Raw genomic sequence first — 24,508 nt, 5'->3', positions numbered from 1 at the left:
ACGAGCGCCATTATGGCACTGGCGCCATTTTGTTTTGCTGCAAACCGAACTCGGAGAACCGTTACACACTGCACCCGGTACCTACCCCTACCCTACCCTACCCTACCCTACCCTACTCTACTCTACCCGGCGCTCGCAATCCAAATAACGCGAATGCGATAAATAATGCAGCTTGGCAATTGGCGTCGCCTCCCGCCCCCCCCCCCCCTGCCTCCCCCCTCGTGCCTCCACCATGCCACTGTCACTGTTTTTTATGCCTTTCGGATGGTTGGATGGCCGTGCCACGTTCCGCTTTAAGCCACGCCACGCCACGCCACGCCACGCCACGCCACGCCGCATCGCATCGCATCCGACTGCACTTTAAAGGTGCAGCGCGCGGATGTGGCAAGTCGCTTATCGGTTCATGCGACGCTGATTTTGCACTCACTTCATTTCGATACATTCACAAATCTGAGTGTTATGAGCATTATATTTCACGTCGCTCGTTTCGTTTCATTCGTTACATAACGGTTAACGCCTTTGGCTGCAATGTGAGCATTGCACTAAAATGCCTTTCTATGCGATTCTGATGATCGTGCTCTGTCCCTCTCATTATCTTGCTCTCTCTTCCACAGCTTAGGCGAGTAGGGCTAAATGACTTTTCTATGCGAACTATGGCCTAGCGAACTTTCTATTAAGTTCTGCTGATTCTCTTTCTCCCCGCTTTTCTCTTATTATCTTAAGCCCCTCACTTTTTCATTCCCTCTCCGTCCTTCAATCTGCCGTTCTCTCATAATCTATTCTCTCGTATATATGCTCTCTCATTCGCTTCATTCTTTTGCCTCTTCATCTCCACACCTCTTCCTCTTCTACACTTCGCTTCTTCACTTCCACATTTGCAGTCTTTCTTTCTTCGACTCTACAGTTGTGTCTTCATCTTCACTTATTTTCCTCTTTTTCTCACTTTGCTTTATCCTCCTCTATTCCTTTATTCCTCTCAAGTCCTCTTCCGTCCCACTCTTTCATTATCTTTGTCTCTATTTCTATCTTTCTCTTCTTATCTTTCTCTATTCTTTTCAGTACCCTCTTTTGTCATCCCTCTCTTTTCCACTTCCTTACTCTATCTCTATTTCCTTTTTCCCTCTTTCTCTCTTGCTCTCTTCATATCCGTTTCTTTCTCGTTTTCGCTTTTCATATCTTTCTCTATATTGTTCGCCTTCTTCTTCTCATTTTCCTTTCACTTTCATTTTCCTACTCTTTTTCATTTTCAGCGTCCTTATCTGATTTCTTTTCTCTGTTCCACCCTTGTTTGCATTTTCGTCTCTTCTTAGGCTCCTCTCTTTCCCTCTTCTCTTTCTCTGCTTCCAATTTTACCTACTTCTCTCTGCCTCCAATCCTTTCTTCTTACTTTTTCCATCTATTTCTCTTCCTTTCCTTCTTTCCCTTTCCCTTCACCTTCTCATCTTTCGTCTTCTTATAATCTTCAATTCCTTCTATTTTTCCTTCTGTCTTTCATCCTATCTATTCTTATATTCCCTTTCCCCTTCCCGTTGTCCTTATCTTTCAATTCATCTATTCCTGCCACTTCCTCTTTATCTCTCATTCTCTCCCTTCTGATTATCATCTTTTTCTCTCACTGCCTCGCTGCTTTACTTGTTTCATTTCTCAATTCGAATAAATCATAATCACCTCATACCACACTCTCCCAGCTCGATATAGCGTATACGCCCCTCCCCCCTTGGGACACGGAGAAAGTGAAATGAAGCGCTGGCAGCGTTGCCTTAAAGTGCTCGAGCACAAATGATTAAATTGTCCACTTGTGTCAATTTGTTATGTATGATGGACTGGGTGACTGGAACACCTTCCGCCCGCTCACCCGCTCACCCACTCACCCGCTCACCGACTCCATCCGCTGTCCTGGTTCAGCATCAGCAGCATCCCAGTGAAATGCGCTATTGTCGCATGTTTTGCTTTTTACCTTTGACATTTGCTGTTTAATTAAAACATCAACTGAAGCAGAAACAATGAATAATTCACATCATTATGACGTTGACGATGGCCACAAGTGCACATGGCCCGCATATGAATGTGTGTGAGTGTGAGTGTGTGTGTGTGCGGCTTACCATTAGTTTTTGCAATCACTTGAATTCAACGTCGGCGACTTTTATGCAAATTGCTTCTGAGGTGCCAACAAAAAAAAAAAACAAGTAAGAAGACTCTAATCGAGACTGCTCGACTAGGAGATACCCTGAACCCTCCAAGCTGATATTCTTATCATTCTGCACTTCTTTTATGCACGCATACATACATACACATGCATCCACCCTCACGCGCCTGTGCTCTGCTAACTGCGCAGTAAGCAGCGACTGCGCTTGGGCTGCGCTGCAGTGTGGGCAATAGTATGAGAATTTATTTGATGAATAACTTTTTTTGTAGACATGCAATCTTAATGAAATTTTCAGAGCGTAATCATATGGTCAAAATGTGTGTACATTCTAAAGCACAAGTCTCTAGTACTTGAAATACGTTTTTTACGAATTGGGGGCGAAGGGGGCGTGGTATCCAAAAACTGTTGATTACAAAATGTTTGTATTCATCATATATATATACACAGTAAATCTGAAGTCTCTATGTCTATTAGTACTCCCATGAGGCTCAAAAAACAAAATCAATTTTTCGATTATTCTCGATAAAAAAGTTATCGGATGAGTTATCGAAAAAATAAAGCAAACTCGTACTGCGTATGGTATACACGAGTATGCACAAAAAATTTCAGCTCTCTAGCTCTTATATCTTCTGAGATCTCGGCGTTCATACGGACGGACGGACGGACGGACGGACGGACGGACGGACGGACGGACGGACGGACGGACGGACGGACGGACGGACAGACGGACAGGGCTATATCGACTCAGCTCGTCGTGCTGATCAAGAATATATATACTTTATGGGGTCTGCGATGATTCCTTCTGCCTGTTACATACTTTTACACAAAAACATTATACCCTGATTTCCCATTTTCAATGGGTTCAGGGTATAAAAAAAACAACAAAAAACAAAATTCTGTCGAGCTTTTGGATGCGTAAAGCGTATAAACTACATCCGGCGCAAGCTGTGCAGCCAATCATGCTGTCTCTGTCACGCACACACAGACACGCAGCCACACACATGCATAAGCATTCGCCTTAAAGGCTTTAAAAGCAATTTGTGGCACAGCCGAAAAACTAGAAGAGAGAAATATATACAAAAAATTTATTAAAAATGTATATAATTTATAGAAAATATACATTTAAAAAAAAAAAATAAATAAATAAATATATATATATATATATATATATATATATATATATATATATATATATATATATATATATATATATATGTAAATAAATAAATTTTTTTCATTTTATTTATAAAATTATTTTTTACATATTTTTGTATATAAATATATTTATTTTTATCTATTTATTTAGTTTTCCATATCTGTTTTTACCTTTATTATTTTTATTTTTATTTAATTTTTTTTTTGCTGTGTTTTTTTATACATTTTTTTATAAAATTATTTTTTACATATTTTTGTATATAAATATATTTATTTTTTGTCTGTTTAGTTTTGCATATCTATTTTTATACCCTGAACCCATTGAAAATGGGAAATCAGGGTATAATGGTTTTGTTAAAAGTATGTAACAGGCAGAAGGAGGCGTGGCAGACCCCACAAAGTATATATATTCTTGATCGGGGCGACAAGCTGAGTCGATTTGGCCCTGTCCGTCTGTCTGTCCGTCCGTCCGTCCGTCCGTCCGTCCCTCCGTCCGTCCGTCCGTCCGTCCGTCCGTCCGTCCGTCCGTATGTATGAACGCGTCGATTTCAGAAGATATAAGAGCTAGAGACTTCAACTTTTTTTTAAAATGTCCGTATATATCACGGGCAGATCGAGTTTATCACTAAAAAACGATAACTCATTCCGATATTTTTTTATCGATAAAAAACCTTATCGAAGATCACTTAAATAATTTTATCTCCTACATCTTTCAAGCTAGAGTCTCCAAATTTAAAATGTATATTAAGATGAATTTTATAAAATTTCGGTTTTTGTTAAAATTTACCCCCCACACCTAAATCCACCCCCTCACCCTCATCTTTGTAAAAGTCGTATATCAAATACTAGAGACTTGAGCTTCGGTATACACATACATTTTAACATTATAATTACGTTCTGAAAGTTTCATTACGATCGTACGTCTAGAAATTAAATTATTAAATAAGTTTTCATTATATTGCCAACACTGCAGCGCAACCCAAGCGCAATCGCCTGTATATGTGAGTGTGTGTATGCGTGTGTTTGTTTGTATGCGTGTGTGTGTGTGCGTGTATTTGTATGTATGCGTGTGTGTGTGTGTGTGTGTGCGTGTGTGTTTGCTAATTATTTTTGAAATATCAGTTGCTTGTAGGGTTCAGGGGATCTCGTAGTCGAGCAGTCTCGACTAGAGCTTTCTTACTTGTTACCTTTATTATTTTTTTTTTCTGTATACATTTTTTTATAAAATTATTTTTTAAATATTTTTGTATATAAATATATATATTTTTTATCTATTTAGTTTTGCATATCTATTTTTACCTTTATTATTTTTATTTTTTTTTTTTTTTTTTTTTGCTGTGTTTTTTTATACATTTTTTTATAGAATTATTTTTTACATATTTTTGTATATAAATATATATATTTTTTATCTATTTAGTTTTGCATATCTATTTTTACCTTTATTACTATTTTTTTTTTTTTTTTTTGCTGTGTTTTTTTTATACATTTTTTTTGTATTTTTCCTTTGGCTGTTTTTGCCGTGCGCGTCATTTATAGTTTGGCGCGTGCGAATTTAATCAAAAGTCAAAGCGCGCAGGATGCGCCTGGATATGCTCGATGCGTGTGCCTATGCGTATGTGTGTGTGTGTGTGTGTGTGCTGACCCACATAAAGGAAAACACCAGCAAATAACTGCGAGCGAGCGAGCGAGCGACGCGCACAAAAAGACTCATCAAAAACTCATAAATTTGCAATTTTCGACACATGACAAAATAAATTGTAAACAAAGCTGCGCTAAAGCATGAGCAACACCAATACCAACACACACGCACACACACACACACACACACAACAAACAACAGCAACAGCATGAATAACAAACATAAAAAACAAAGGCCCGGCATACAGGGCGTATGAGCAATATACATTTTTGCACATCTCGAATTGTTGCCGTGCGCAGACGAGCCGATGAAGCCAAAGGTTCATAATCAACCAAAAATGGCAAAGCTGAACTGGAACTGGAACTGGAACCAGTAGCTGCCGCTGCAGCTGAACCCACTGATGACAACTAAAGGCTCCCAAAGAGTTCAGAATTTATTTCGAAATTGATGGAGCCAAAGCTGAAGCTGAACTCAGATTGGCAGCTGGAACTGGAGTTGAAGTTTGAATTGGAACCGGAGCTGCAGCGGGAACTGGAGTTGCTACTTTAAGAACCAACAATATCTCTATAATCTCTTCTATGAGGAGGTAAGAAAGGTTGTTGAAGCTGAGATTGAACTCTGGAAAGAGAGCTGGAACTCAAAGTGGAACTAGATCTCGGAGCTGGAACTGCAGCACAGCATTTGCACTGCAAAGAGTTTGAATGCATCACTAAATCGCCTCAATTGATTCCGAATCGATGATTGAACTCAAACAAAAGCTGAACACAAAGCTAATGCATCTATAATGTGTCGCTAGGGGCTTTTGTTAGTCATAGAACTTTGAGAAATGTCTATTAAGATATACAATTTGATTTCCACTTAGTAAAGTCATATGCATTCTCATTAAAGCTTAGTTAGTTTTTCTGGTAAGTCATATTAAACTATCCAATCAATTCGTTGAGCTTTAAATCAACAGACTTACGAACTTTGAGACTTCAAGTAATATATCAAAACTAATAAACCTCTCTTAAATGTTTATATAATTTATTGTCTATTTTTCTCCCATTCGTATACAATATTTTCTCGCTCTGTCTCTCTATCTCTCTCTTTTGTGATCATACTATCCCTCTCACTTTCTCACTCTCTTTCTCCATCTCTCTCTACCACTCTCTGCATCTGTCGGCACGTCACCCTCTTCCTCTCAGTCTCTCTCTCTCTGTCTCTCGATTTGACTCGCTTTCTCGACCTTACTCTCTTTTTCCTCTCTCTCTCTCTTTTTTTTCTCTCCCCCTTTCTCTTCTTCTCTCGCTTTCTCTCTCTTTTTCTCTCCCCCTCTCTCTATTTCTCTCGCTTTCTCTTTCTTTTTCTCTCCCCCTCTCTCTATTTCTCTCGCTTTCTCTCTCTCTCTCTCTCTCTCTCTCTCTCTGTACCTCTCTGTCTCTCTCTCTCTCTCTGCCTTCCTATCTAATTTTTTCTTTCTCTGTGTGTATTTCATTCCCTCTCCCCTTACCTTCTTACTTACCTTCTCTCCTCTCCCTCATCATATATTACATATTTCTCATTCTCTCTCTCCTTAAAAGAAATATAAAGAGCTAATGAACATATATCGCTGATTCATTAAAAGAGAATCCCAACTCCCTCCCTCCCTCTGGCAGTCTTCAGTTCTCTCTGTTCCCCTTTCCCACTCTCCCGTCCGATGATTCTCTTTAGATTGCTTCACTGATTCCTCTCCAATTGAATGCCATTTTTTTGTCACAACGCAGCTTAAATATCAGCTTTCAGTTAGCTTGAATCATGATCGGCTTTACGAGGGATTTTTTGTGTGTTTGCTCGGACTGAGTCACGTCTATATATATAAATGTACATACATACATACATATATACATATATATGTATAACTCGAGTGCAACTTGTATGCGAATATACATATATAGCATTTACCCGCATATCGAGCAAGATTTTCTTTCAATCAAATTCAACGTTACGTCGTTCGGTTCGACTCTGTTGCTGATAAATCAAAGTTCACATTGAGGAAATCAAGGGCTGTAGCTCGACTGTGAAATACCTTGTACAAAAGGCGAACACAATGTATTAAGTCACACACAAATATGCTCTACATTTGCCATTACAGGGTATCTTGGTCATCTATATTGAATGCTTTGTATGAATTTTGCATTCTTGTGGTTTCACTGAACGACACACAGTTAGTTAATAACATTTAGCCCTACGGCGTTGCGCCTTTAAGCCCGGGGAATGTGTACATACATGTATGTACATATGTATACGTATGTGTGTATGCAAATATTTATATTGTATATAAGCAAATTCAGTTTTCTTCTTCCATTTTATCCATTAAGCAACAATGAATATCATTTATAAGGCACATACATACATACATACATACATATGCATTTGCACTATAAATAAATTATATATCAGCATATATGTATGTATGTATATGTATGTGTATGTGTGTGTATGTGTGCGTATGTGTGTGTGTGTCTTTGCATATATTATCACTCGATATCAATTTGCTCCTCACTCTGTTCCATTGTCGTAATTGGAATGCATTGAATTCTGAATTGAGAACTGTGACCCACGGACGGTTGCGTCGTCGTGCGCTTTTTGCTGGCGATTCGAGAACGAGAATGAGAAGTATACAAATTTGCAGTCGACGCCAGCCAGCGTCGTCGTTGTCGCTGTCGTCAAGCTTATAAGCGTTTTGCAACCGCAAGCACGAAATAACAACAACAACAGCACCAGCAGCAGCAGCAGCAGCAGCAGCAGCAGCAGCAGCAGCAGCAAAAAAGCAATAGGAAAAAGTTCAACTAATTAGCGCAAGTGACTTTTGGATCCGTTGCCGTTGCCGTTGCCGTTGACGTCGCTACCTTCAATTGAACGGTGTTGTTATTGTTGCTGTTGAATAGCATAAAAAATAAAGGTTGTACTTGTAAAAAAAAAAAGAAACAACAACAAAAAATACGCGAATAAAAGTGGCAATTAACACATTTTTCATAGAGCGTCGCAACCGGTTCAATTTCCAGAATAGACGCTGAAAAGTGCAGAGAGACGCAGAGACAGACAGCCAGACGGACGGACGGACTGACTTACACATAATACATAACTTTATCTGTGCTACATACACACACACACACACACACACACACACATGTACATGCACGCTTTGTGCTAATCTTTAAATTGAAAGAAATCTCAGTGGCGGCAGCCTCTGACGCGGAGGAGCCAGCGCTATGTGGAATTTATTTTGCTGCCGGCGCTGTTAGTTGGCAGGCGACGTGCGGCGTGAAGAGATCTCAATTATACAATATTTATATACAAACCAAAATTGAAAAGAAAAAAAAACAAAACCTATACATTATCAAAAAACAAAACTTGTTGCAATTAATGAAAGCTATAAATATTATTATGCACTCTCGCTCTCTCTCTCCCACTCTCACAAATACTCCATCTGCCGCCTGGTAAAGAAGGTCGTGCAACAGTCGATGACAAAAATAAAGTGCAAGAGTCAAAGCGTCTTCCAAATACAAATACAATTGCAAATATAACGGCAAATGTAGTGCTGAAAGTGCGATAAGGTAGCACTTAATCAAATACATGCACACACACACACACACATAAACAGGAATACTCACACACTCCCACCACACGGCACACACAAGGGCATTGCCGATAAGCACCGTTACTTATCAACTTTGATATCGCACTCTCGCGCTCGTTTACTTGCTCACTCTCTCGGTCTCGCTCTCACTCGCTCTCACACTTGCGATTTGTGTGCGCTTTACTCTCACGCGTAACTGTTCACTGGGCAGAAGCGTACGCACAGTTAGAGCACAGCTGTTGCCGTCGTCCAAGTGTCCCAGAGCAATGAAGAAGCAGCAGCAACAACAGCAGCAGAAAGCAGAAGAAGAAGAAGCTGAACAACAACAATAACAAAAGCGCGCACAAAGCTCAACGCGCAGTTTGCATTGTCGATTATGCAAAGCAACAGCAACAACAACAGCAACTGCCGCTCATCTACATGCATATGTATACAAAATACAACTGCAATATACATGCGTATGTATATATTTATCCTACCGCATGTGCAAAGCAATTAAAACAAGTGCTCTGAAACAAAAACAAAAACAAAAAGAAATTTATACATACATACATACATACATACATATGTGTATAAATGTATCGCGTCGCTGCTTACAAAATCAACGCTAAACTCTAACAACAACAAAAACAAACTTTGCAGCACCTACACTCACACACACACACACACAAACACAGCCACAATGACCAGAGATAGGCTGCCAGACCTTTTACAGGTGAGTCGCTGTGTAAATTGTTATTTTTTTATTTATTTTTTTTTTTTAAGTTATTAGCGCCAATGTTTTTCCGATTCTTTTTTTTTCTGTGAGAGAGCAAGCTTCAGTTGTTTATTGAGCAAATACAGTGTGCCAAAATGCAAAATGATGATAGCAAAAAGCAAAAGAATAAAGTGTTGCATAAGTGCTTCATAAATAACATCCTGTGGCGCCCATTATTAGGCAGTACTTTCGGCTAGAGTTCAAAACAAATAACAAATAAATTGCTTCGTATAAAATCAAAAACTTGTGATTCCGTCTAGCTGCATTTTGTAATAGTTTTTAGTTTAATTTTTGCTTTACGGTTTTTTTTTTTTTTTGCCCGGCATTGCCAAACACTAAGCAACATTCCACAGCCGGCATTAGCACTATCTTGTCATGTACGCTGGTGGGGTGGGGGTAGATGGCGCGGTGCGTGTTGTCATTGTTGAGCTCGGGCCGTTATTATCAGATTGGCCACAGATAAGAGCGATAAAGTAGCCCTCATGTGAGGGCCATTCCCCCAGACCCATTGTTCCGTTCCAATTTCCAATTTGGCTGGCCACCTTTTATTATGCACAACGCTGCCAGATTGTGCATTTCGCGCCCATCGTGCCCAGCCCCCTCCGAGCAGTGAGAGCAGCGCAGATCGTTAGCGACAAAGAAAAAAGCAACAAGCCGAAAAGAAGATGAAGAAAAAAAGCCGTCTAATTTAAGCACGAAGTTTTAGTTAGAGTCGCGCCGGCATCGCTGCAGCAGCGATGCTCGAAAATCAATTTTGTTAGTTTCTTTCCCCCGTCTGTCGAGCTCGCGCTGTGCTAACTGTTTGAGCATTTTGTTAACTGTTTTGCAGCGCTCGCTGAGCGCCAACTCAACGTCTTCATCATCGAACGGCTCGCTTTTGCTTAGCGCTTACAACGCCACCACCGAGTCCTTAACCAACAGCAACAGCAACTACAACAGCGGCAGCAGCAGCGGCGTAGACAACAATAAAGATCGCAGCAAAATGTCGGGCACAGATGTGGAGGCTATTCTAAATCCAGTAAGTATGTGTGTATTGGTGTGTGAGAGAGCGTATTTGTGTATCGAAGCAAGAGCGGTCACGCTCTTGCCTATCGCGATATGTCGCAGCAGGTAACGAATGTGGATGCTATCCTGAATCTAGTGTGAGTGAGAGGGAACTGTTTGTATATCGAAGCAAGAGCGGTCACGATAGGCAATACTATCGCGATATGTCGCAGCAGGTAACGAATGTGGATGCTATCCTGAATCTAGTCTGTTAGTGTGCGTGTAAACGAGAGAGAGAGTGAGCTCTGAGTGTAGCAAAACTAGAGCGGAGCGTATAAAGCATATTGTGCGCATCGCATAATGAGGCAAATGTTATGCTCAGAATTATGAATGAATCGAGTATAAAATGCAAACTATAAACACAAAATCTCAACAAGTTGCCAACACAGATAAGATTAGCATGAGATAAACGTTAAGTATAAGAAGAAATGAAATCACTTCTCTTTCTTCTACATTTGCTTTGTGGCTCACGCTTCTATTGTATGTCTCATATTTAATTGCGTGCGTTACACGCCAAATGGAACCTGAGCTGTTTTCCTTTTGTAATCGGCACGCTGTCATCGCCAATCAGGCCAAATTCTCATTGGATTCTATAACTGTTGTTTATCACACTACTTTTGATGGCCATACCAATGAATCAGCCAGCGAGCAAGCGCCTCCACATCAGAAATGAATTACTCAATCGAACCGCGTGATAACCGAATGCTGGCTTATAGCAGCGTCTAATTAATAAAGTACATACATATAGAGCAACAAATACATATATGTATGTACATATAAGTATGTATGTACATATGTATATGTGTGTAAATGCATAGAGTGTATGTCAGTGCCTGTTAATATTATTATTATTACTTTTATTGTATATATGTACGTACATATATATATAACTATCGCTTGTTTATTAAAAGGTTTAATGAACTTTTTTGTTACCGAATCTTGGATTATTATATGTAACAAATGATTATGATGAACTTTACAAGTTTTTCGCTTATCGCAGGCCAGCTTGCAATATAATGAGTTCCTTGTTCTGCAGAATTTTGAACAACTATTAATAAATAATCACTGTTAGGCTATATTTCCATCATATTGTTCCAGTTTAAGATAATAATAGATTTATATATAATTAATCACTGCTATACTTCCACATTTCTCAAGACAATATACAACTTAAGTCATGAAATTTAATATCCTGAACGGATATGTAAATACAATTGATTTTGATTTGTCCAATGTCAATTTTGAATTCTTACTGGGGCCAACATAATTATTAAGCCAAGTGGTTGTATGCCTACCTTTAATTGAGCTAATTAATTTATGAATCGATTATTGATGGCGCTTTAGCTTGCGGCTCAGTGGCAAACATATGTATGTGTGTGTGTGTGTGTGTGTGTGAGAGAGAGAGAGAGGGAGAGCACTTGATAGTTATTTAAATATATAACTGTATATTTACTATTAACAAACCACGTTTACCAACACTATTTGCAGTATTCGGAAATACGGTATCAACTGTCGCAAATCGTGACCAATCTGGAGGCCATGGAACGCATGTCCCAGACGATTCACTTGCGCACCTTCAGCGGTAGGTACAGTGAATACACATGAGCGTTAACACCAGAAGCACTCATATATACAAAATACATGTATATAATCCACAGAGAACGAAATGGATGAGCTGCACAACAAGAATCTGCGATTGGGCAATCACCTGATGAGCCGATTCAGAGAATTCAAAACGAATCTGCCGTCCGAGACGGACTATTGTCTGGAGGCGCGCATGAAGCGCACCCTGTTCTATGGCCTCTACCAGACGTTCATCAATCTGTGGCAGAAGAACGAAGAGTTCCTGCAGAACTATGAGCTGAAGGTCAAGAAGAATCTGCGCATGCATTCCAAGATCAGTAAGTAATCGAGATCAGTAAGCAACTAGAATCCCATTAATCCCACTCTGTTTAGTCAATTCGGAGGCCACAGATCAGGAGATTGAGCTGCTGATCGAGAACAAGACAACGAAGCTCTTTGTGGACAATGTGAGTTCAATGATGACTAGCAAAGAGGAGCAACAACAACCACAAAAATGAACAAATTAAATTGTTTTAGATACTGCAAGAGACAGATAAGGAGCGGCAGACGCTGCGCGATCTGATGGATCGGTTCAATGAGCTGCGAAAGCTGGAGAAATCCATTGAGGATGTCCATGCGCTCTTCATGCGCATCCAAACGCTCGTCATGGAGCAGAGCGAGACTATACAGCGGGTGGAGTTCCATGCGAATCAAGCGACCCTTTACACTGAGAAGGGCGGCACTGAGCTCGACAAGGCCAACGAGTACCGGGAGAAGGCGCGCAAGGTGTTTTAGTTGAAAATAAATTTCTTAGCTTAGCATTTTCCTAACCTCCATCTATTTTTTTGCAGAAAAAAATAATGCTCATTGCCATACTCGTTGCAGTTGTGTTAGTTTTAATATTTATCGGTATTTATTTGTGATGCAAACAAGCGCAAAACAATTTATCTATAATTATATATAATATATATTTTTTTTCATATGTATAGGACAAATAAATTTAATTTTGCTAAGCAGATTTTGTTTTAATTAAACGGCAGACTTTCAAATGCTGAACTCACCACACTTGGTCAGGCGCGCTACAGGGTTGCATTTGCTGTCGCTAGAAATATCTGTAAAAGAAATGACATATTCTCTGTCAGCTGATTTTTGTTTATAAATAATAAACATTTTCTTCAAATGATTTGCCCAATATTAATTAAATTAAAAAATTGACAGACAACTGAAAACTTAAAATTAAAGCAATAATGTCGATACATATACAAAAAGAGACAGCTTTAAAATATTTTTACGACGCTCATGCTGTTAACGTTAACGTACGCTGTTAAACGCAATCATCTGTTCCGTTACGAGACAATCCATTTTGAAAACGCAGAAGCGAAACTTCTTATACGACCGGAATCTGTGTTAACAGTAAGTAATAAAACCAAGATTTTAGGTCACCTCTATTACAGTATTGTTTATTTAAACTTAAAAAGAAAAAATAAAATAAGTGTTTCAATTTTAAATTTAAATTGAAATGACTAGACTCAGCGCTAGATAAGTTTAATGGTCAAATCTGCCAAGCAAGCTGCAAGGTTCAGGTAGACAAACACAATATTTTATGTGCCATTTCGCAAGAATCTTGAAAATGAGCACAACAACATTGAATTTCATAGGAAAAACAAAATACCAGCTAATTCAATCAGCAGTGTATATGCATAAATCTGTAACGTAAGCGCAGATTGAGTAACGTAATCTGCAAACCTAACAGCGCTATGTTAACGGTCCAAATAGCCATTCAACATAACATAATACGCTGCTAAGAATGCAAAACAATGAAGATAAATAAAAGCCAAGACGACAACAAATCCAACGTAAAATAATTAATTAACTCATTTTGGGGTAAGTACGCAAGTGAATGCATACAATATGCAGCCAGTGATCGAACAACAACAGTCAATCGAACGCAAACAGACAACAACAAAATCCAATCAAATTCTTGACCCATTAGCGAGCGCCATTTTTTCGCTGGCGTCGCACAAAGTTTGCCATTGATCTGCAAATATCTGTGAATCTGCTGCAGATCTGTTATCTATGCAGAGTGGGCTATTTGTAGCATATTAATTGGAATCATTGCTACCATTCGTTATAGCCTGTTCGTTGATTTGCCGTGGGCCGTGGGCCGCAATGGAGGACAACGGCAGCATGTGTAAAAGTGTGAGGTTTGCAGCCGAATCTGTTGTTGCCGAGACATCGACGGCAGCCAGTGCAGCCAGCACATCCACCAGCAATGGCAAGGGTGTGCAGCTCAAGCTGGCAGCAGTGGCCGAGCCCGAGGAACTGCTGGGCTCGGTGACCACACAAAATTGCCCGGGCACCCGAGCGAGCGCGCGCGTCATACAGAAAATGAAGTTGGATCTGACGCGTCCGATGACACCGCCGCCAGTGGAGCGTGAGCACAACAAGAAGGAGGAGAAGGCCGCCCAGAAGACGCCATCGCAGCTGCGTGCGGCCAGTAAAACGACCTGGACAAATTTGGAGCGCAACTGTTTCTTCGATGCGCTCAACGAGTTTGGCAAAGATTTCGAGGCGGTGGCCAACTGCATCAATGCCAAGCTGAAGCGTCGCAACTCCAGCAGCGACTACAGCTTCAAGACCAAGGACCAGGTGCGCCAGCATTACTATCAGACATATCACAAGATTGGCAAATATGTGCGCTTCACTGATGGTGAGTTCTTGAATACATCAACCATCCGCATTTACTTATTGAAGTCCTCCACCTCCACTATATAGAGCTCAAGAAGCCCGCCCAAGAGCTCTACACGCTGATTAACTATGGCGAGATGCGGCGCAAGCTGCAGTTCCTCACGGAGAAGCACTTCATGAAGCTGAAGCAGCTGATCTACCAGGGCCACATCACGGTGCGCAGCAAGGGCAAGAATATACGCATCAAGACGCCCTCGTGCAAGGCGCTGCGACGCCTCAATCAGCTGGACGGTGAGTTGATTCGGAATAACTGAGGTCCAATCCATATCAATTCATTTCAATATTCCTCCTCCCTCAGACACCTTGGAGGACATTCGCCTGCCCAGCAAGATCGAAGTGCTGGTCAGTCCGGCGAACATGGAGGCCTTTGGTCGTGTCCAGGCGCTGGCCCAAAATCCGCGCGGGCGAGCCATTGTGCCGCTGCACAAGAAGCTCATCACGTTCATCAAGACGTTCCAGTACAAATGGCGCAGTCCCGACGTTCGCCTGGCGGAGCAGCATCTCCAATCGAGCAGCGCCACTGCAGCCACTGCGAACACCACCGCTGCCGCCACTGCTGCCGCCCCCGCTGCTGCCGGCAGCGCGGAACCAGCCGAGACCTACACGGAGCCAACGGTCTGCTTTCTGCCCAAGCCAGGCGTGCCCATACACCGCCCGCTGCTCAGCATTACGGCGTACTTGAGCAGCGTCAACATCTGCCTGGCCGCCTACGAGGAGCGTCTGGGCGTCAAGGTGCGCAGCGAGACACTGGACAGCACCGCAGCTGCAGCAGCGGCAAGCGCCAAGCGGGCACGCACCGAGAGCGGCTCGGAGAAACGTTCGCCAGAGACGAAGAAACTGAAGCCACAGTCCAGCCCGGCGCACGACAAGTCCATGGACGAGCTGGCCGAGGCGAGCAATCACGTAAAGCTAGAGAGTAGCAGCGGCGACGAGCTGAGCGAAGAGATCAATGATTTGCTCACATCCACAAGCGCTAGCGGTGCAGCTGAGCCAGTCGAGAGTAGAGTAGCTGCTCCGCCGCCACCAGCGCCGCCCGCACCACCTGCTCCAGCTCCGGCTCCGGCCCCGGCACCGGCACCGGCACGTGCCAAACGCAGCGAGGGCCCTGGCGCTGGCGGCGGCAAGGGCTCCAGGGCAGCGGCTGCAGCGCGCAACTTCAAGCCGCTGCTCAGCGACGACGTGATCAAGCGCATACGCCGCGGCTGGACGATAGCGAACTCGGCGGACATCACCATCGGGGATCTGTATGTGGTGCTGGGCCAGGACTCCAAGCTGGAGCTCGAGTATTACTGGTGCGAGCCGGAGGTGGGCACGTCGAGCAGCGCCACTGGCGTCACCGCCTCGACGTCCACGTCAGCATCGACATCGCTGCCCTACAATGCCAACGACTGTGATAGCGTGGAGCGCGTCAAGGCCATCAATACGGCGTCGGTGAGCAACAAGCTGAAGCATCTGCTGCTCGTCGCCAATCTCAGCGAGCGCGTGCGCAAGCGCCAGTGCAGCTGCGGCCACAGCTGCGATCGCAAGCGCGATCTCATCACGAAGGCACGCTGTATGAGCAATCTGGTCGGCTCTGGGCCCGGAGCGGCAGCGGGCGGTGCAGCTCCGGCAGCCAGCGGCAACTCTGGCGATGGCAACGAGGTTGTCTTTCGCACGCCCATGCTGCCAGTGCGTCGGCCCATGGTCAACATCATTGATCCAGTGCGTCAGCTGAGCAAGGTGCGTATCACTCACAAATTGCTGAGAGCCATATGACATTTATTAATTTGCATTGATTTTACAGCTCAGCCGACAAAAGCTCTCACGGCAGGTGCTAGTGCAGCGTTGCCTCCTGCCGCCGTCATCGGTCGATCAGCCGTACGATGTGCTCAGCCTGCAGAACGGACTCTTCGAGCCCATCGACCGCGTCAGCAGCAGCAGCAACGCTGAAAACGATGAGATCAACGCTGTGATATCTAAGCTGAATGCAATCAGCAGCAGCAACGCCAGGCAGCGGCGGGCGGAAGCCGAGGATCGCAACAGCAGCGCCGGCATGGGCAGCAGCAACAGCACCAGCAGCAGCACCAGCAGCAACAGTAACAGCGATGTGGATGGCAATAATAGCCTTAACAACAACAACAATAACAACTACAACAACATCGAATACAACGTCTCGGGCGTCAGCGGGCTGGACATGCCGAACTTGGACTTCTGCCCGGAGCCAACAACACTGCCAGCCACAAGCACGACTCTGCCCGAGGAGGTGCAGGACGAAAGCACTTGTAAGTGGAACAAATCGAGTGGAATCCATGCGAAACAAGATTTAGATAATAAGTAGAGAGAAAGAGGGAGACAGGGGGCAGATCTTAGAGTTTAGAACAGGCTAACGTATGTCCATTATCTAGGAATTATCTATTATATATCTACGAATTCTCTTCTCTTGTAAGACTTTAGACAATTTATAGCCTTGAAATTCTCAACTGGTTATAGCTTAGCAATTGTGGGTAGGCAACGTTGCTCGAAGATGGGCAAGACGTGGGCGTTGCTAAGGTGACCCAATTCAATGGACTCTGAATCATTTATAAGAATGTGAAGACATTAGAAGATAACCAGAGACTAGAAATACTCTTCTCCTTTAAGATTGCAATCCATGTGATATATGAAAAACTCTTTAGAGAATTTCTAGATAATTAATGGAGAAGACGAAAGCGGAGAACAGATAACAATGTTGAAAGAGCTAGACATGTCAAATATACTGAGAGTTCTACGATAACATGAACTTTACTTGGTAACTTGAGCTCATTTGTCTGTGCATTGGCATTTCAATTCCAATCGTTCCGCGTGTCTCAAGCAAAGGCTATCCCTTTTCATTCCATACAAATAGCTTAACTGCTCTACTGATCGCTATTTACTGATGCTAATTCCTCTTCTTATTCTTATTTTTTTTTCAGCTCAAAGCTTCTTCAATGGCAGCGTCAGTCCGATGCATTTGCTGCGCGACTCCACGTCCAATGCACGCTGGCTGGAGGAGAATATCAATGACTTTTCGCTGACCAGTTTGCTGGGGCATCTGGATGACTTTGATGCCACGCGCGATATACTGGTGAGTGATTCTAGTGAATCTAGCAGCAGATCAATCTCTCAATCAATCCATCTTTCAGGATCCGTCGTCTTCCATGTCGGTGATCAGTGAGAGCAGCGTGGATTATCGTCACAAGTTTCAGGAGATTTCGGCTCTGTTGCAGCAGCAGGAGAAGGATTAGCACACTAGAAATCGGCCTCTAGGGCCATACACTATGTTGGCGTTCTTGAATTTGATTTGTTTTCGTATTATTATCAGTTAGAGCACAGAATGTGCTATTCCAAAACAGAAAAGGAAATTAATTCTAACACGGATATTATTAATGTTAATTTCAACATTTTCAATGTGTATATCTGTATACAGGTGTATAGTCGCATATATATCTATATCTATATTTTAAACATATTACACTTATCTCTATTACTACACTAAGCCTTGTGATTTTGAAATTGTTCTTTTACGTTACGTTTAATACTAATATTAATACCACTTATATGATACTTGGAAACATACACATGCTCGATATTTATTTCATACATATTATCTATACCTAAGTATTACAAGCACTCACATTGTCTTACGTTGTTCAACCCGCACTGAACAGGGTTTCGATTTCATAATTTTTTTTTTTTTTTTTTTTTTTTAATTCTTTGTTTTGGTTGTAGCTAGTTATTAGAAACTTAGTCGAGAATAAGTTGTATTGTAGTTGTAATGCGAAATAATCATGTAATTTTAATAATAAATAACAGTTAACCCTGTATATATACGCCCGAATAAGAGATTTTCATTTGAATTCTACGTTTGGAAAGTAACAGATTACAAATATGAAACTTACGAAAACGTAAAATTGGAAATTAACATAATGTAATATGTTATCGTTGCATATATGTATATATGTACATATACACGTATGTATGCATATGTACAATAATGTAAAGCGTACATTTTAGGCATACGCCACTGTTAGGCATACGTCATTTGTGCACATAGCCCTGACAGTTAGTTGCTCTGTGGGCAATTCCTGAATGAAAGACACACACACACACACATATGCAAATGCATATGTATGCATGTATGTTTATTGCTACATTTCCAGTTAAATTGCTGATTTGAACGCTGCTTACCAATCGACGCCTCGCAAGATACCGATATACATACATACACATATGTATGCGTATTTGTTTGTGTATGCATGTGCGTGTGTTTGTAGAGTGGGAGTGCAATGAACGAGAGCGCACGTCAAGAAAGCAAGAGTGTGAAATAGTTAGAGCGAGAGCGCCTTAGAGAGAGGAACAGAAAGAGAGCTGAAGCTCGTGTAGTAAATAGTTCCGATAAGCAACGGCAGTTTGCTGTGACAACAACATCAGTAAATAAAAGTTGCCCCTTTTTTAATTGTTGTTGTTGTTGCTGCTATTGGCTTTGCGCTGACTGACAAATCTAGTGTCTACGTCTTAGCTTACCGCTGCAAAGTGTTAATCATTATTTAATTTGTTGTTGTTGCTGCCGCTGCTGCTGTTGTTTTTCTTCTTTTTTTTTTCTGTGCTGTGTTCTTAATACTAGAATTTTGTTTTGCAGCTTAGGCGTTTTATGATGCGCCGGTCGAGTTTGTCACGTTAGTTGGCTGCCAGACGTGCCAGCGACAACCTCGAGCTCCAGCAGCAACAGCAACAACAGCAACATGGCGGAGAGCAACAGTGTTAGTCTCATGGACTTGGCCCACATTAAGGAAGTTAACTTATCATTTGGCTGAATTTTTGTTTTTTTGTTTTTTTTTTTTTTTTCTGTTGTACAGCCGCAACACATCTTGACGATGAGCAGCGAGCAGAGGCAACGGTTCTTGGAGTCATTTGATTGGGTCTTCAGTGACATAGATGGCGTCATCTACAACCTGGAGTCGGATGTCCCCGATGCTGGCCTGGCCTATAGCGCCCTCGAGCGGGCCGGCAAGCGGCTCACCTTTGTGACCAACAACAGCGTGCGCACCCTGGAGCAGACGGTGCGACGCTTCGAAAGGTCGAAGATCCAAGTGACGCCGGAGCAGATCTGGCATCCGGCCCAGACGCTGGTCTACTATCTGCGGAGCATCCAGTTCGAGGGGCTCATCTATATCATGGCCTCGCAACAGTTCAAGGCGGTGCTGAAGCAGGCGGGCTTCCAGCTGCTCGAAGGCGTAAGTGGCAGCCGAGGCGTCCTGGCCAAATCCTAATCCCATCTCGATGCTTCACTCTTCTAGCCCAATCAGTTTATCGAGGAAACCTATGCGGATCTGGCGCGCCACATATTCGACAAGCAGCCAGTGCGCGCTGTGGTCATCGATGTCGACTTCAATCTGACCTCAGCCAAGCTGATGCGTGCCCATCTGTACCTGCGCCATCCCGACTGCCTGCTGATTACCGGCGCCACAGATCGCCTGCTCCCAGTGGGCAAGGGTGTGAACATCATCGGGCCGGGTGCTTTCGCCTCCATTCTCGTGGAGGCCAGCGGCCGGCCGCCGATTGTGATGGGCAAGCCGGGCCGGCCGCTGGGCGACATGCTCCTCCAGCAGAACAAAATCACGGATCCACGGCGCGTGCTCATGATCGGCGACATGCTCGCCCAGGATGTGCTCTTCGGCCGTCAGCTCGGCTTCCAGACGCTGCTCGTCCTAACCGGCGGCTGTTCGCTCAGCCAGCTTCGGGCCGTAACGGATCCCGATCTGCTGCCGGACTACTATGCGGACAGCGTGGTGGATCTAGTGCAATTGCTGGCCGAGAGTACACCCAAGGCGCATGGCTAATCCCAAACAACATTTGAAGATATACAAATACTTGTAGAGGATATATATCCATAGTTTTAAGGGTTTACGGTGACCTTGTCATATATATAGAAAATGTATTCCTAAGTATTCCTAACTGGTTCCGTTTTAATTTAGTATATGTACTACGTATAGTATGTGTTATATTTTTGATAAGTTCTTGCTTTAAATATGCACTCTGTTTCACTTCTTTATTTTGTCTCGGATTTATCAAATTATTCCTTGCCTTACTTCCCCTACTTGCTTGGAAGCCGCTTCCATAACTATACTATATATTTGTAGTGTGTATATAGGTGTATTATTTTTTTGATAAGACCTTGTTTTTAATACATATATAATCTGTTTCACTTTAGCTATTCATTTGACTCGGATTTGTCAAATTATTCTGTAGTATGTCTGGCCTTACTTGATCGTAAACCTGTACCTTACTATAAATAGATCTATATGTATTTATTTTATATTATTGATAAGATATTGTTTTCAACATGTACTCCGATTCCCGTTTCCATTTGATTCGGTTTCGCCTTAAAATGGGAATTTGATTGCGCTGCTCCTCTCGTTCGGTCTCTATGTCTATCTCTCTCTCTCTCCCTCTCTCACTCTCTCTCTCTCTCTCTCTCTCTCTCTCTCTCTCTTTATATACATTATGCATTACTAGGTAAACTATCGACTTTATTGCATCTAGAATTCTAGTATCCATTTCGACTTGAAATGGGAATTTGATTGCGCTGCTCCTCTTGTTCGTTCTCTATGTCTATCTCTCTCTCTCTCCCCCTCTCCCTCTCTCCCTCTCCCTTTTTATATACATTATGCATTACTAGGTAAACTATCGACTTTATTGCATCTAGAATTCTAGTGTCCATAGACTTATCTAAGTTACAAATGATATATGAGGCGTGTTTAGGGCTCGACACTCCTCCTCCTGCTCAGCATTCCCTCGGTGGCCAGCTTAGTCATACTTATCGCACAGATCGCCCAGGCAATCGCTCACATAGTCCGGCATGTGGCCATGGCCTGCGGCCAGGCTGTCCACGTCGGCCTGGCTGCTGCCGCCGGTGAGCACCAGCAGCGTCTGGTAGCCGCTGGCGCGCGCAAAGCCAATGTCACTGGCCAGACTGTCGCCGACGAAGAGCACGCGGTTGGGCGGGACGTGGGCGTGATGCTGGCGCAGCAGCTGACGCAGTGCCTCGCCCGGTTTGCCCAGCACCGTTGGCTGCCGGCCCGTCGACTGGGCGACAATGTCGATGAATGGTCCGGGTCCTAGAGCGAAACGAAAACCTCTAGTCACTCCAGGCCCGAGCACAGCCAAGTGATTACCCACCGATGATGTCGCCATTGCCGAAGGGTATCAGCGCATCTGCAGCGCCGGCCAGGAACAGGCAGCTGGGATTCTGCAGCTGGACGTGGGCACGCATCAGCTTGGTCGCCGTCAGATTGAAGTCCACATCGATGATGACCGCATCCACGGGCTCGCCGCCAAAGATGGCCTCACGCAGCTCGGCCAGAGTCTTGATGACGAAGCCCTCGCGCTGATCGGACGAAAACGAGCTGAGTCCCGGTCAACGAGCTCGAGGCAAGGCAACTCACCTCCTGGCTTAGCCGGAAGCCAGCATCGCGCAGCAGCTGCTTGAACGGCGGCGTCGCCAGGCAATAGATCAGCCCGCCGAATTCCATGGCCTTCAGATGGTCACAAACGGCCTGGGCCGGATGCACAATCTGCTCCTGTGGGTCAAGACTTATGGAATAATCCTCGAATCCTCGACCTGATCTCTGGACATACCTTCGCTACATGCAGCGGCGCCTGCTCGGCAAACTTGTGCAGATGCTCCGCCACGGAGCTGATGCTGTTGTTGGTCACAAAGGTCAGCCGCTTGCCACGACGCTGCAGCTCCGCCAGGGCTTGGGCCGAGCCGGGTATAAAGTCTCGCAGCGTATACCAGACAACTCCTGCAAGCAAGCCCAATATGTTAAAGGGCCCTTGGACCTTTGGAGCATTAGACATTGCACCGTAGATCTCTTAGACCCTAGACCTATTAGCTCTTAGCTCTTTTGGCCCATTCTATTTTGAGCAATTCAACCCATAGACCTTAGGCGATGAGACCTCTAAATCTTTGACTTTTAGACTATCGAACTTTTGCATTATCATCATTGGACTTTTATAACCTTAGACCTTAGATTTGGGCCCTTAGATAGAATCTGAGACCTTTGGCACTTGCAGACTCTCAGATTCTTAGACCTTTTAACCATTCGGCCCTAAGAACTTTGGACCATTAAGTCCTACCACCTTCAAATTCTTAGTTCCTTAGACTCTTACACCTTTGGATCTCTAGAACTTTGTACCCTTAAATGTTAAAGGCTCTAGTAACTCCGAATACAAAATCTTCGGTCTACCCTTATAGACTCCCAGATTCTTAGATCTATTGACTTCTAGACCCTTAGATCTTTAGATCTTTCAAACTCTAGACCCTTAGGCCTTGGGTCCTTAGATCCTTAGAACTGTTGAGCTGCTGACATTTTCACTTTTAGCATTGGGCTCGTAGACTCTTTAAACAGAGGTCAACCTACGCCTATAGAGCTGAAATGAATTGCTATAGTATCAGATGGGGTTTACTCTTAGGTGACCAGAATTCCCGTTAGTTATTTAACAGCCCTAGCTGTCTATGCTTTGAACAAACCATCGCAATCACAGAAAACGACGTCGAATGAATCGAAAAACTTTTCACGCTCCGCTGCGCTGAGCTGCTTGAAGACTTTGGGCTGTCAACGAGAACGAAAGAATTGTGAATAGAGAAAGAGGCTTAGTCAATTTGGAATGAGTCAAGATTCTCTATGAGTGACGCACGCTTTGGCAATTTGGCTTAGCTGAGCGCCAAGATGTCGCACCGACTCGACACAGGCGACGCAGCATCCTAACTACTTACCGAACTGCAGCTCATTATGCACTCAGGGAAAAAACACCCAAAAAAAAAAGAAGATGAGAGACAAAAGCGGGTTAAAGTTGGGCGAGATTTGTGAGATTATTTGTGCTTTTGTTATGCTCGCGGCGCGACTTATGCAAATTGCATTGAAGCGTTGCGTCTAAAAAGAGACCAAAGCTCCAGTTACCCGCGACTCTGATGCTCGACTGACCAAAGACAATTGACGTAGTCCGATCGGATCGGTACGGAACGGGCTGACCAAAGGGGCGGCGAGGCCCTGCGTTCATTTCAATTTAGCTGCCAGCGATTTGATTAGCGGAACGCTCGATGATCTCGTCGTGTAAAGTGTTTGAGTGTGACAAGCTCTCGATATGCCTCAATTGTTTGCATCCACCAAAGACGCGGTTGCAATTGATTTGACACCATATATGGATATAGATATATAGATATAGATGTAGATGTAGATATAGATATAGATATAGATATAGATATAGATATAGATATAGATATAGATATAGATATAGATATAGATATAGATATAGATATAGATATAGATATAGATATAGATATAGATATAGATATAGATATAGATATAGATATAGATCAGATATAGATATAGATATAGATATAGATATAGATATAGATATAGATATAGATATAGATATAGATATAGATATAGATATAGATATAGATATAGATATAGATATAGATATAGATATAGATATAGATATAGATATAGATATAGATATAGATATAGATATAGATATAGATATAGATATAGATATAGATATAGATATAGATATAGATATAGATATAGATATAGATATAGATATAGATCTAGATATAGCTATAGATATAGATATAGATCTCGCTCTCGCTATAGATATAGAGCTCTAGATCTAGCTTATCGCTCTTTCGATTATGCTCTCCCTCGTTCGTCTATCTATCGCTATACTCTTGGCTATACTCTCTGGTCTGTTGCCGCCTCGTGCTCTGGAAGTCGTTGTCCCCGAGCTCTACTGTATATTCTATTATGCTCTGGTTTGTAGCTGGCTCTTAGGCGCAAGAAAGTCCTTTCATCAAAT

The 24,508-nt window shown here is 43.0% G+C and overlaps 4 protein-coding genes across 8 annotated transcripts in view; 3 read left to right on the top strand and 1 right to left on the bottom strand.

The window, feature by feature from the left end:
• Window positions 1–7,709: 7,709 nt before the first annotated feature.
• Syx4 (Syntaxin 4) lies at window positions 7,710–12,915 on the top strand. Of its 2 annotated transcripts, XM_030389949.2 has the most exons (8): window positions 7,710–7,860; window positions 7,940–9,253; window positions 10,125–10,313; window positions 11,828–11,921; window positions 11,998–12,240; window positions 12,296–12,369; window positions 12,440–12,688; window positions 12,754–12,915. In XM_030389949.2, the coding sequence occupies exons 2-8, from the start codon at window positions 9,221–9,223 to the stop codon at window positions 12,823–12,825; spliced, it is 954 nt and encodes a 317-aa protein (XP_030245809.1). In that variant the 5' UTR covers window positions 7,710–7,860; window positions 7,940–9,220; the 3' UTR covers window positions 12,826–12,915. The 2 variants fall into 2 exon arrangements, with proteins under 2 accessions (XP_030245809.1, XP_030245810.1); XM_030389950.2 differs by lacking the exons at window positions 7,710–7,860; window positions 7,940–9,253; window positions 10,125–10,313 and adding an exon at window positions 10,504–10,545.
• A 721-nt stretch (window positions 12,916–13,636) lies between these two features.
• crm (cramped chromatin regulator) lies at window positions 13,637–18,225 on the top strand. Of its 2 annotated transcripts, XM_089263296.1 has the most exons (7): window positions 13,637–13,786; window positions 14,037–14,612; window positions 14,678–14,881; window positions 14,949–16,369; window positions 16,434–16,911; window positions 17,581–17,732; window positions 17,791–18,225. In XM_089263296.1, the coding sequence occupies exons 2-7, from the start codon at window positions 14,072–14,074 to the stop codon at window positions 17,890–17,892; spliced, it is 2,898 nt and encodes a 965-aa protein (XP_089119422.1). In that variant the 5' UTR covers window positions 13,637–13,786; window positions 14,037–14,071; the 3' UTR covers window positions 17,893–18,225. The 2 variants fall into 2 exon arrangements, with proteins under 2 accessions (XP_089119422.1, XP_089119421.1); XM_089263295.1 differs by lacking the exon at window positions 13,637–13,786 and having other exon boundaries at window positions 13,815–14,612.
• A 744-nt stretch (window positions 18,226–18,969) lies between these two features.
• LOC115565019 (chronophin) overlaps window positions 18,970–24,508 on the top strand; it is a 92,240-nt gene continuing 86,701 nt past the window's right edge. The window contains exons 1-4 of the mRNA XM_089263310.1: window positions 18,970–19,077; window positions 19,287–19,407; window positions 19,504–19,881; window positions 19,945–20,520. Coding sequence (XP_089119436.1) covers window positions 19,390–19,407; window positions 19,504–19,881; window positions 19,945–20,487 — 939 coding nt within the window. The 5' untranslated portion in view covers window positions 18,970–19,077; window positions 19,287–19,389 and the 3' untranslated portion in view covers window positions 20,488–20,520. The remainder of the gene's footprint in view (window positions 19,078–19,286; window positions 19,408–19,503; window positions 19,882–19,944; window positions 20,521–24,508) is intronic.
• Window positions 21,320–23,767, bottom strand: LOC115565020 (uncharacterized). 3 transcript variants are annotated; one of them, XM_030389953.2, is made up of 6 exons: window positions 23,427–23,672; window positions 23,181–23,262; window positions 22,286–22,452; window positions 22,093–22,227; window positions 21,827–22,034; window positions 21,320–21,765 (listed from the first exon to the last, which is right to left on the bottom strand). In XM_030389953.2, exons 1-6 carry the CDS (start codon window positions 23,439–23,441, stop codon window positions 21,455–21,457), a joined length of 918 nt encoding a protein of 305 aa, XP_030245813.1. In that variant the 5' UTR covers window positions 23,442–23,672; the 3' UTR covers window positions 21,320–21,454. The 3 variants fall into 3 exon arrangements, with proteins under 3 accessions (XP_030245813.1, XP_030245814.1, XP_089120542.1); XM_030389954.2 differs by having other exon boundaries at window positions 23,348–23,428; XM_089264416.1 differs by lacking the exon at window positions 23,181–23,262 and having other exon boundaries at window positions 23,611–23,767.

Source organism: Drosophila navojoa, chromosome X, assembly GCF_054131105.1.
Source record: "Drosophila navojoa isolate 15081-1374.11 chromosome X, UAZ_NAV_1.0, whole genome shotgun sequence".
Lineage (NCBI taxonomy): Eukaryota > Metazoa > Arthropoda > Insecta > Diptera > Drosophilidae > Drosophila > Drosophila navojoa.
Note: the sequence above shows the minus strand (reverse complement) of the source record. Positions and strands in the feature narration are given on the sequence as shown.